General features: G+C 40.4%; 1 protein-coding gene across 2 annotated transcripts in view; it reads right to left on the bottom strand.

Moving 5' to 3' along the window:
* Positions 1-328: 328 nt before the first annotated feature.
* Positions 329-13,448, bottom strand: part of SLCO5A1 (solute carrier organic anion transporter family member 5A1) — a 155,955-nt gene continuing 142,835 nt past the window's right edge. Inside the window, exons 7-10 of one of the 2 annotated variants that reach the window (XM_025394118.1) lie at positions 10,177-10,336; positions 7,340-7,581; positions 4,618-4,682; positions 329-1,321 (exon numbers count right to left, since the gene is read on the bottom strand). In XM_025394118.1, the coding sequence (XP_025249903.1) occupies positions 864-1,321; positions 4,618-4,682; positions 7,340-7,581; positions 10,177-10,336 (925 nt within the window). In that variant the 3' untranslated portion in view covers positions 329-863. The remainder of the gene's footprint in view (positions 1,322-4,617; positions 4,683-7,339; positions 7,582-10,176; positions 10,337-13,448) is intronic. The other variant, XM_025394120.1, reaches the window with a different exon arrangement.

The following is a 13,448-nucleotide window of genomic DNA, read 5'->3' on the forward strand; positions in this document are numbered from 1 at the left end:
TCTTGGATGAGAAAGCTGTCATTTTCTTTCCTTATTATGCATTTCAAATTACAGTTTCTAGCCATATTGTTTAGCACACTAGTTTTAAAGCCCCTTAAGAAAGAATACTGGAGTTGATATTTAAGCTATCAGATTTATGATTCAAGAGCCTCTTTATCTTAGGATGGGGCAGGCAGACTAAAAGAGAATGTGTCCTCTGACCTGAAGTAGCTGTTCCTTCTATCACACTATGCCTATGGTTCCTTTGAAGCATTTGACAAATTCTACCTGATTTATAACTCTGCTATGGCTTAAAATGCTATTAACAGTACTGGATGGAAAGTTCGGCTTCCCCTTTTCAGAAACATATCTGCTTTATTCTGTGAAAGTAAACGTAACATGCTGCACATACATTTTTCCAATCAAATTGCATAGTTGAGACAAAGTCATTTGTGCTTTGTAGCAGAACTCACAGTAGGTGTTCATATCTAAAAACTTTGATTTGGAAATGCCAAGTCCTGGGCAAGCTCACCTTTGTTTGGAGTGTTAGTTAATGATATGCACCGCCATTCCCCTTCCCATGATTTTGCTAACCGTGTACCTCAGCCTATACCGTAGGGGAGCATGAGCTTTAAATTAACACAACGGAAATGGGAACAAATCTAGCTGAATGTCTCCTTCTTGGAGAGAAGCGGGGAAAGGCTCTCAGTCTTGTTGAGGTATCCAGCCCTCAATGAATAGCGGCTGTGTATACTGAGTTTTGTTGGTTTGAGGATTGTGTCTGCAGAGGTTAAAAAAAGAAATAAAGAAAAGAAGGCACGGTTGTTTCTCAAGTCGCCATTTTCAACTCAACCAACAAAACTAAATTCTTCCATTTTCAAGCTTCAGGAGGGCGGCTCCAGGGCAGCTGGGCTCTCTTCCAGCCCCGGGTCCGCAGAGGAACTTATTGCTTCTGGGAAGGGCCCCGGGTAGGTCTGTGCTGCGCACTGGATCCCTTTTTGCAGACCAGTCTCTTCGTGGAATTCTCCCTGGGTGCTGAAAGCTGGGCAAGATCTAGTCCGGGCACTGTCGGGGTGGCCCACTCTCTCACTCACGGTGCTCAGGGGGAATTCCCTCCACCTCCGCCTCTGGAGTCCGTCCTCCTTGTATTTTATGGAGTACCAGGCCAGAAAAATAAAAATAAAGCCTACGAATTTGAGGCCGGCCGCCAAACCAAAATACACAAAACGAAACGACGTCACGTTGTACTCCCAGCAAGAACCCTGCACTCCACACTCCTGTTGCCAGAGCATGCAGGTGGTGTCAATGACCGCTCCAAAGTAGATTGGAGTAGGAATGTATGCTAGAGAGGGGAAGAAGAAAATACGAAGACTTAGCATGTCTTACAAGGGAGAACAGATTTGTAAATTAGCAAGGTACTTGTGTGCTCTAAAACCAGTTGAGGGGAGGGATTTTCTTATGTTACCAGATTTTTTTAAAGACACAATCACATTTTATCACAATATATTTATCATAAAAGCATTCGCTATTTGATAAACACTTAAAATCGAGTTTGCCACCCAGAATGCGCTGTTGCTTTTTACAATCAAATCAACATGTTGTGCACTTTAAGTAGATACAATTTTATGTGTCAATTATACCTCAATAAAGCTGAAAACAGGGATATTGCTAAAACTACAATTAGAGACTCATTTTAAACCTAAAAATTGGATTTTGTCATTAAGTATTCAACAGGCTACACTAGAACCCTTTATTACCCACCGAAATTCAATACACTTAGTTCTTGTGGGTTGGGCGCTAGTCCTTGGATGCAGGAAGAGTACGAGAAAAGCAGCATCTCTTGTGAGTCAAACACCACATAAAATGGCAACTTTATAAAAGCACTTATAAATCCAAGAAATTATATATGTAAAGGTACTTTATTATGGCATAAATTTCATCTTTGAAGTTTATGAAACATCTGAGATGAATAGTAGCTTCATCGTCTGGGCTATGATATAGACATTTCCTTAATCCAATGAGAAAAAAAAGTCTACCTAGTACATAGACTCCTTCACCACATGCTACTCCCTTTGCCAAAATGTTCCCCAAACTCATTCACCTTGCAAATATCTATGCTCCCTTTAAATTCCTGACTTACTCAGATGCCATCATATTCTCACTGCATTTTGTATCTACCTCCATTTTATTAACTATCACATAGTATTGTAAATGTTTGCAAATCTGTCACTCCATAAGCTTCTTCAAGGCAGAGACCATGCCTTTTATTCTTTGCATCCCAAAGACCTCAATAAAAATTTACAGAAGATAGCGATGGGAGAGAGGAGGGAGGAAGGAATAAAAGAGAGAAAGGAGGAAGGGAGCCAGGAAGACAGAAAGGAAGGCAGAGAGGATAGGTGGGCTGATAATCCAGGAAACTGTGAGTGATACATTTTAAATAAGTTGTTTTTATTTAAAATAAAGTCTATTGGTTTAATTTTAATATTATTAAAAATTTTTTTTTAACTTTTTCTGCTTCGGAATTTGGGGGGAAATGAAAATTGGCTTGTTGGCCCAACTAGACTTTTTCACAATCCATAGAAGTTAAAATAAAGTTGAATTAAATAATAAATGCCTGCAATGTTCTCCCTCCACTTATTCTTGATGCTGTGGCATACATGTGTGGACTCACCTTTACCTCTAAATCGTATCGAATGACCCCAACTCTATGGCATCAGAGAGGGGCAAAGCAAAAAAAAGAAATTACCTTTTTCTGGCCGGGCATGGTGGCTTACATCTGTAATCCCAGAACTTTGGGAAGCCAAAGCAGGTGGATCACCTGAGGTCAAGAGCTGAAGACCAGCCTGGCCAACATGGTGAAACCCCATCTCTAGTAAAAAAAAGAAAAAGTAAAAGAAAAAAATGCAAAAATTAGCCAAGCATGGTGGCAAATGCCTGTAATCCCAGTTACTTGGGAGGCTGAGGCAGGAGAAACACTTGAACCCTAGAGGCAGAGGTTGCAGTGAGCTGAGATTGTGCCACTGCCCTCCAGCCTGGGCAACAGAGCAAGACTCTGTCTCAAAAAAAAAAAATTTTTTTATATATATATATGTCTTTTCTTATTCAATTACCCCTTCGGTTAACAAATCTCCTTATTTCTAAATAATACTGTTTAACTTTTAACAAGAACTACAAGACAGATTTTTTCTTTTTTTTTTTTTTTTCTTTTAGACAGAGTTTTGCTCTTGTTGCCCAGGCTGGTGTGCAGTGGCTCTATCTCCACTCACTGCAACCTCTGCCTCCCAGGTTCAAGCAACTCTCCTGCATCAGCCTCCTGAATAGTTGGGATTACAGGCACGCACCACCACACCCAGCTAATGTCTTTGTATTTTTAGTAGAGATAGGGTTTCATCATGTTGGCCAGACTGGCCTCGAACTCCTGACCTCAGATGATCCACCCGCCTCGGCCTCCCAAAGTGCAGGGATTAAAGCATGAGCCACTGCACCCGGCCTAAAGCAGACTTCTTCACTATATCTAAGTGTGTCAGGATTTCCTTTAAACAGCATGCTTTTTTAAAAATGGTACCCTCAAAGTCTTATTAGTACCAAACAAAAACAAAAACAAAAACAAGCCACTCATTACATGGAACTAGAAGCATCTTCCTCCTGGGGCTTATTGAAAAGAGCTCATTTTTGGACTGGGCCATCAACCACAACATATGACAAATGGAGAATGCCAGGGGATTAGTGCTTTAGGGGGTCAGAAGATGCCCTTTTTAAACATTACCTCTTCAAAACTGAAATAAGAAATTTGAATCAAAAAACAATTTTTTTGTCTTATAGACAATAACACTGATTACTGAGGAGAAAATAACAGCTGAAGAAAATGACAGACTGCCACTTAAGAAAAAGAAATTATAAAAGGAAAAATAAGCTTGAAGACAAGGATATCAATTAAAAATACATTGAAACTGATCAAAGGAACATTGTATTTCACATGCTTATTTCCCATTGTCTCAAGAACTCACAGAGTGCTGTGGTGTTTGTAAAAAGAAGACCTATATTCCTCCTGCACAAATGTACTCTGTGGTTTGTCACATGGGCACAGCACTACTGAGCTTCTCTTTTTGATAAGTAAAGACTTACAAGGCAGTCCCTATATGTCACTTTGGGCACCTTTCTTTTCCTTTCTAAAGTTTTTTATTTTTCTCAGAAAACATGATAGGTATACTCTTTGTTTAGCCCAATAAAATTACTATAAAGAAGTGAGGAATTGAAAACTTCGCAAATAAAGACCGATTTCTATTGCTTTCATAGTAAAAAGGCATAAAGGGGTCAGAATGCTAGGATTACAAATCCTTGACAAATTGCTTGATTTCCTATTTCTTGCTGTGCAAAACGCTGGGGAATTTTGTCCAAGTTTATGTTCATGATGGAAAAGAAACTAACCTAACGTTGGTTTTGTTTTGTTTCATCAAACAACAGAACCTGTCAGCTTCTAGTTCAAATCAGAAAACAAGGAAGTTGTACCCTCACCACTAACCTGTAAAATCTTACTCATGGTAATAAATGACGTGACTTGCCATTTTTAAAGAACAGTGAAAATTTGCCATCTGCAAAGAGGAACTAAGAGGCGCACTTGGAAATTCAGGGACGTACCAAGTGTTCGCAACAAAACAAACTGCATTCCCAGCGCGAAAGGTCTCTCCTCATCTTCTACGGACCTGCAGTGAAGGGAAAGAAGGCAATGTTTTTTAAATAGTAGCCCCAAGAAAATGAATGTCAAATCAAGTCGGCTTTGTGCAGAGCCAGGGACTAAAGAGATACCATGCCAAAATATTTAACTCACTATTATTTACTAACAATAGCCACATAAGATTGCTGGTGGCTAAATTACTGAATAAAGATCTTCCTAACGCAGACACCAAAGAAACTCTGACTAACTCTAACTGTTTCTACATAAATACTGGTGGAAGGTTAAAGGCTCTTGGCTGAAGAAGCTGAAATGCCTCTAACTGAGCTTCCAAAATCAGATCCTTTTTTTTTTTTTTTTAATTTATAGAATTTCATCCTAAATACTGCGGTGTTTTTTTGTTTTCGTTTTTGTTTTTTTGCCTGGGTGCCTGTATCTTCCAGAGTGGTAGATGTGTACATTGAAAATTACTCCAACAATTCTTCCAAAACAGGAAGAAAAAAGAGTAAAGAATGAAAGTATATTCAAAAAATGTATAGGAAACAAGTCAAACATCAGAGGAAGCATAAGCCCTCCAACCACGTCTTTTTTTCTTTTTTAAAAACTTACACTCCAAGTTATTCCCATGTGGCAGGAAGATTGGAGTCTACCGGTTTTGTAATTAGCAAAGATTAAAGGGTTCCTTTTCTGAAATTTTAGGTTAGAAGCCAGCTGGCTATTTGCCATGTATGAACACTAAAGGAAAAAGTAGCCTATGGGTTATTTAATATCTCTTGAGGAATTAAAGTGCAAAGAATGAGATTATTTGAGTAAATTTATGAATGATTCATATGTCTTTTTAAATGCTGCAGTACCTTATCCTCTCCATCAAATACCCATGAGAGTACGGTGTATAATGGGAACTTTCCCAAGACCAGTGCCCTTGTCACCTTTTCCCTAATTTCTTTATTTCTCATAGCAATTTGCAAAGTGCTGCACACAGGTTGTTATTCCATAAATATCTGCTGCTGGAAGAAATGAGTAAACAAACCAGTGGGCCTTTCATGCACCACTATCTGGCTGTCAAGGAACAGCTTTGCTTGGAAATGCCTGATTCTTTCCCAGTGGGAAAGAAGCCAGAATACGCCTGGTGCAGCCCACTGCCCTTGCTAAGCAATGACATCTCAGCAGGCGCTTCCTGCAAGGTGTCCAGCATTGTGGCATCTGAGGAGCCTGGAGGAAGAGTAAGAACTGACTCCCTTTCTTCACTCCTTCCCTGCCCTCCACCCCCCTAATCCCCCTGAAGCTGCCCAGACTCATGGGTGTCCTCTTCTGGCTTCACCATGCTGCCCAGTTCCTCTGTCCACTGCAGTCCTTACTGCAAATATCAACACACCAATGTGAATGTATCAGTGTGGCAGGCCTCCATAACAACTGTTTCAGTACTGGCTGAGTGATTAAGTTAAATATTAAAAGCCAGTGCCCTTATACAAATGCTGGAATGTAACAAAAGCCCACCAAGACTTTTGCCTAGGTCTTTCCTGGGACTTAAAGCATGAAAAAACAATGAAGGAATTCTTAAGAGGCTCCATTTAGGATTAAACAAGTTTTATTGGGGGTCTGCAAAAACTCCCTAGGCCTCCACAAACAAGTTTATTGGGGGTCTGAAGGAACTCCCCAAACCTCCATGATTTAGCAGGAGATAAGATAAGGGTAATCACCCCAGCACCTGGACCCATTTAGATTAAGTAAACTTACTGAGGCTCCAGAAGAAGGTCTTCAAGATTCAGACCTTGGTTATAGGTTAAAAGAAATTAATCACTTATGTCTTTAGATGAATGCACACTTACACATAGACAGATAGCTTAGAATGTATATAAGCTCTAATAAACTTTGTAATTTTGAGTTGGTCTGGTGATAATTTCCAGGTCTTCTCCCTGTAACTGGTTACAGAAATAAAAACTCTCTTTCTCCCCAGTTCATCTGGATCTCTTGTTATTGCACTGCAAAAAATAGCAGCCCAACTCTCATTTTGGTTCAGGAACATCAGTGCCAACATTTTTAATAGGACAAAAGTAGCTTCCGTGTTCTCTTATCAACAAAAAATCCAAACAAGACATGGCAAAGAAAGCACAGCCTGAAAAACTAAAAAAAAAAAAGAGAGAGAGAGAGAAATCACATTCCCCAATATGCCCTTTTCTTGACTCAACTCTGAAATTTTGTATGATAGTAAAATTAATGAACTCAGCATTTCAAATTGCAAGCCCAGCATAAATCACCACTGATCCCAAAGGTAGTAACTATCTACAAGGTTGAAGATAATATAGCAACTTTCCCAAATTACTTCCTGCCCTCCTCTGGGGTCCAGCTTCTCATAGCTAACAGAGTGATGACTTTCAACTGCTGAAGTTGAACCTCACAGGGCAGAGACTTCAGGAATCAAAAACATCAAAGAAGTTTCATTATACATTAAGAATATAACCCAACTGAATAAAAGAACCTTCCAAAGTATGGAATGTTACAACCTTCCTTTCCCTTCCCAAAGGGGAAAAATCCCTCTTAAGTTCACCAGGCAAATATCTGAGCGCCCTCCTGCACATGCTAATTTTGCTTTGCTCCATGATTTACCACATAAGCTCCTTCTCCTGGATTATGTGCTCTGGAAATTCTAGTACAGAACCCACCCCGGAAATTGAATGCTCTTCTCACCTAAGTGTTACTATGATGGCCGATGGTTGGGCACAAGCTGTGATGAAGGTGACTATGAAAAGAAAAACTAAGAATGGGATAAGGGTATTGCAGGTCCGTTTACATTTCCCAGACACAGCATAGCCGTTCTCATTGAGATAAGTCTTGACAATAACCACACGGAGCTGACTGCGCTGTCCCACGGTGGGCGGAGTGATCACTTGTCGACTTTGGACACAGGTGCATTCTGTATAATTCCGTATCTAAGTGAGCAAAATAAAGAGCAGTTGTGTGCCCCTCAAAAGCTAACTGGGGCATAGGAATATTAAGACAAAATTAAGTAAAAGTACTCTAAAATAGCTCGAATATTTTTTAAAACACAAAATATTTCACCGAAAGTAACTTCCTCATTGATAACAGTAAGGATCTCAAGTGTGTATCTAACAGAACCAAAGTCTGCTGGTCAAAATTGTTTAAACCTAAACTTTCCTAAGAAGCTTTCAACATTCAATACCATTCACATTCCACAGACTCATTTTTGTCATCATTATATTCTGCCTCAATTGCTGTTAACTCTTGGGCTCTCCAATTAGAGAAGCCCTTCAAAAACCAGAACCAAACCTTATTTTTCTTTGTGCTCACAGAGCACCTAGCACAACTCTGGGCACACAGAGGGCCCTAAAGTAAACATCTATTAAATGCAGAGAATTCATAATGCAACCGTGATGACTTCAGCACCAATAATAGTAAACACCTCATTGGTGTTCCATTTTCTTTTCTTTTTCAACTTTTATTTTAGATTCAGGGGGTACATGGGCAGGTTTGTTACATGGGTCTACTGCGTGATGCTGAGGTTTGGTGTACAGATGATCCCATCACCCAAGTCGTGAGCATAGTTCCCAACAGGTAGTTTTTCACACCTCCCTCCCCACCTCCCCCTCTAGTAAGTCTCCAGTGTCTATTGTTTCCGTCTTTGTGTCCGTGAGTACCCAATGTTTAGCTCCCACTTATAAGTGAGAACATGTAGTGTTTGGTTTTCTGTTCCTGCATTAATTCACTTAGGATAATGGCCTCCAGCTGCATCCATGTTGCTGCCAAGGTCATGATTTTATTCTCTTTTATGGCTGTGCAGTACTCCATGGTGTATATTATCACATTTTCTTTATCAAATTCATCACTGATGAGCACCTAGCTCAATTCCATGTCGTTACTCTTGTGTATAGTGCTGTGATGAACATACAAGTGCATGTGTCTTTCTGGTAGAATGATTTGTTTTCTTTTGGATACATATCCAGGCATGAGATTGCTGGGTTGAGTGGTCGTTTTGTTTTAAGTTCTTTGAGAAATCTCCGAACTGCTTTCCACAGTGGCTAAGTTAATGTACATTCTGGTGCTTCCATTTTAAACATCTTTTTAGTCCCTATAATTAGCTGGTGCCCTACTCCCTACAGAAGAGCAACCAGCTCCATGGATGGAACTTGACTACCACAGCCCCCACCCAGTACTGCTCCTGGACTCTGACAGAGTCACGCTAAATGGACATCAGCTGAGCTGACCTTCATTGCAACCTTGAATACCTGAAGCAGTGGTAAGAATAAGTATGGAGACGGGGCACTGTTTGGCTGTCATGCTCAAAAGACTGCTGGCATTTTTTAAAGGATGAGCACTCACTCTCAAGGAAGGACTTAGCCTCCAGGAGAACAGATCTCACCCTTTCAACATGGCAACACAGTGGAGCTCACCAGTTATACGATGGGGAACAAACAACAGGAATTCTCAATTTGTCATTGCCGTTTAAAACTCAGACATCAAAAACAATATCCCCAAAACATTCAGTGGATGGTATAATCCCTTATCACCTGCACAGAACAAGCACATGCACTTTAACCTTTTAGTGAAAGCAACTTCCTACAGCCTGTTCTTCACAAAGAATCAAACCGGGCTCAATAAGAAACTGAGTAGAAGCCAGGTGCGGTGGCTCAAGACTGTAATCCCAGCACTTTGGGAGGCCGAGGCAGGCGGATCACCTGAGGCTGGGAGTTCAAGACCAGCCTGACCAACAGGGAGACACCCCGTCTCCACTAAAAATACAAAATTAGCCGGGCATGGTAGCACATGCCTGTAATCCCAGCTACTAGGGAGGCTGAGGCAGGAGGATCACTTGAACCTGGGAGGCGGAGGTTGCAGTGAGCTGAGATCGCGCCATTGCACTCCAGCCTGGGCAACAAGAGTGAAACTCCATCTCAAAAAAAAAAAGAAAGAAAGAAAAAAGAAAGAAACTGAGTAGAATATGAAAACCTTCTCCCACAGTATTACGGCCCATTTATAATTTACAGGAAAGGGAATTCTCAAAATAGCCTATTCTTGAACTGTCAGAAATATCTTTACTTTGAAAGTTTTTTTTAAGCCAGAACTGAACTGATACTGTATGAAAAATGGCCATTGCCCATCTTCACAGACTCCAGTCAGGGGAGGTGCTTTCCTATTCTCTTCTATCAGCACCAAATATGGTCATCTTGACCTTCAAATCCATCACAAGGGCCCTGTCAGAGAAACAAATGGCAGGCCTAGAGCTCAACCTTATCAAGTTTCACTGAGTTGGCGCAGAATATAAAGTAGGAGAATGCTGATATGGAACCAAATCCCTGCACCCAAATGTTCCAGTCATCCCTGAAAAAAAAAAAATAATAGCAATACATAACTTTCTTTCCTTGAGGTTTTCATAAGAGGTATTTTGTAGGTTACTTGGAGCCTCTTGAAAAGAAAGACTGAAGTCATTGTGGCAGCATATGAATTTCATCACATCCTTGTCACAGGATGTTGGACTAACAGAAGAGGAACTTGTGAAATATACTCACCCCAGTGCTAAGATTACCACTATTAACACAGCCAGCCAGACAAGGGTTAAAGTATGTAATTCCATCTGATCCACAGACTGGCTCATACTCATGTATTTTACAGCCACAATTAACGTTGCAGCTTCCTGTCAGATTCCTATGGGGCATGGTGAGAGAAGGTCTAAGAGAGAAGAGAAGCAGATCATGAGCAACATTTACCAAAATAAAACTCATAGGAAAGGTCTTGAAATTAATAATTTGTCCATTTTAGAGAAAATATTCTTCCCATTGAATCAAAGCCATGATACCCTAAGTAGCCACCCTCAACAATTATTTTTGTGACTTTAAAACAAAACATAAAGAAAAATGTTTCAACTTTCTGGTACTACAGATTCAATGCTTTTTATCAAATTACTGCCCCACCTCAATTTCACCCTCCCTCTTGGTGCTATGAACCTGGTCTCAACATCTAGGATCTGCAATTCTAACCCTAATATAACTACTCACCCTGTAGGCATCAGGCTCTACATCTTAACAAATCTGTACCTCAATTTCTTTATAAAATGGAGGAAATACTTTTTAGTATTGAATCAATAACATCACTGTGAGCACATGATCACAGTTAAAACCCATCTATCCCAGTTATTAATACACGTTCCTTTGACCAAAAACTTATACTCTAGAATAAATTATCAAAGAAAGGCATGAGACTCTAGAAAATCAAAATGAAGTATTTTCAAAGATGATTAGGAATCACATTGCTAGTTTGATTTAAACAACCAGAGAATAAAGATTAAGCAGTTCTTCACTCAGGATTGCCCAGGTGTGGATCCACAATCAGATATGGTGGGTTTCTTTTCTTGAGATCATGGTGTCTGATACAAAGAAATGATACCATATGAAAAGCTTGAAGAAAATAAATTCAGGCAGCAAATATAGAGAGAAGGAAAGGCAGGTAAGGATATAGGCCTAGGGAGGGGAGTGTAAACAAACTGGTGGAAGAGCAGAGGAGCACCTGGGGGATCCACAGAAGAAAGAAAGGGGCTCTGTACTGCTCGTACCTAGTGACCACTTTTGCTTTTGTGACCACCAGTTTTGTGTATCACTGATGAAATGTTGTTCCCAAGACTATATGAGTTAGCAGTGGCAGATCCTTCATCCAAACATCCATTTATCCATTATCTACCCATTCAACAAATATTTTGGAATGTCTGTTATGTACCAGGTCTTATCTTTTTTAAAATAGATTTAGAGGGGGGAAACATAATTTTGTCATATGAATATATTGTGTAGTAGTGAAGTTTGGTTAGTGAACCCATCACCTGACTAATGTACATTGTACTCAATAGGTAATTTCTCACCCCTCAACTCCCCTCCCTCACCACAAAGACTTTTTTTTTTGAGAAAGCGTCTCGCTCTGTCACCCAAGCTAGAGAGCAGTGGCGTGATCTCCGCTCATTGCAAACTCTGCCTCCCAGGTTCAAGCAATTTGCCTGCCTCAGCCTTCCGAGTAGCTGTGATTACAGGTGCCTGCCACCTTGCCCTGCTAATTTTTGTATTTTTAGTAGAGACGGGGTTTCACCATGTTGGCCAGGCTGGTCTCGAACTCCTAACCTCATGATCCACCAGCCTCAGCCTCCCAAAGTGCTAGGATTACAGGCGTGAGCCACTATGCCTGGCCAAGACTTATCTTTAATGACTATGCTAGTACCACTTATACAGTAGCATAGCCCATCCCAACCATGTGTGTTAATCAGTGTTTGTTCAAAGGTTTGTTCAAAGGTTTTTTTCCTGTGGCTTCTTTCAAACTTTGATAATGAGTCCTTAAATTTTAATGGGGGAAACAAATTCAAAACAATATTAAAGTCTTATCAAGAACGCCTTCTAACAAGGCAAAAGGCAGATAAATTCTGTTTTTCATTCATGTCACTCCACACAAAAAAATTATCACAAGACTCTAATAATCATTACATTCACAAACTTCTAGTGTCATACCATTTTAAAGTTTGTATATACTTAAAAAAAAATTATTCTAGACTAGTGGATCTCCACTGGGTCAATTTTGCCCCCCCAGGGGACCTTTGGCAATGTTAGGAGACAATCTTGGTTCTCACAGCTGAGGGGGTGCTACTGTCATCTAATGGGCCACTAGTTCCTACTGAGGTAGGAGATCAGCAGGACCTGCTTTCTGAGTCCTGGTCACAACCCTGCTGATCAAAACAGGGTGTAGCAAAGAAACTGACCAAAACCAGAAGGACGAAGATGGCAACCAAAGCGACTTCTAATTGCCTTCATGGCTCATTATATGCTAATTATAATATATTTGCATAAGATACTCCCACCAGCACCATGGCAGTTTATAAATGATGCCACGGCAAATGGCTCAAAGGTTACCTTATATGGTTCTGGGAACTCTCTGCCCCGTTTCCAGAAAGCTTGTGAATAACCTGCCCCTTATATTGTACATAATTAAGAATGGGTATAAATATAGCCAGCCAGCAATCCACAAGTGCTTCTCTGGGCCATTTTGCTGTACATTGCTGCTCTAATAAACTTGCTTTCTTTCACTGCCAGCTTGCTCTCGAATTCTTTCCTGTGCAAAGCCAAGAACTCCCCCGAGCTGAGACCCAATTTTGAGGTTTTGCTGGCATCACTACAATGCACAGGAAGGGCCCTACCACCTCCCATAATAAAAAATTATCTGGCCCAAATGTCAATAGTGCTGAGGATGAGATACCCTGTTCTAGACCAATTTTCACACTGTTCAAGGAGGCAAAAAGCTTTCCTGAGTTTGGGAAACAGGCACAGTCCCCGGTCACCTTTGGGTATGTTTGCTTTTCTTATGAGATCGTGGTGTCTGATACGAATAAATGCTATGAAATGAAAGGCTCTAAGAAAATCAATACATGCAACAAATATAAATAGCAATGAAAGGAAGTGGGCATTCCTGAAAAAGTTATTAGGAGAGAAGGTGATCATGGTACACACACAAAAAGCTGCTGACATGGCTCATCCTTTACACTGTGCTGAAAATCATTTTTAAGAATAATGATGTTCTGATTGTCATTCACTCTCCAGAAAACAGACTGGATTCTAATAATAGCACCAATGTTTAAACCTGAGTAACACTAAGCAGTCTCTCATTAGCCAGACGTGAACCCATCATGAGAGCACAAAATGCACAAGGACTACTTACTGAAGGCTGCACTCATCCTTGTGCAAAGGGACTGTGCAGCTCCCTCCCAACAAACAAAAAGCATTTCTGGCAAGACATAAAATGCACAAGGGCTTCT

The sequence above is a fragment of the Theropithecus gelada genome, chromosome 8 (assembly GCF_003255815.1).
Source record: "Theropithecus gelada isolate Dixy chromosome 8, Tgel_1.0, whole genome shotgun sequence".
Lineage (NCBI taxonomy): Eukaryota > Metazoa > Chordata > Mammalia > Primates > Cercopithecidae > Theropithecus > Theropithecus gelada.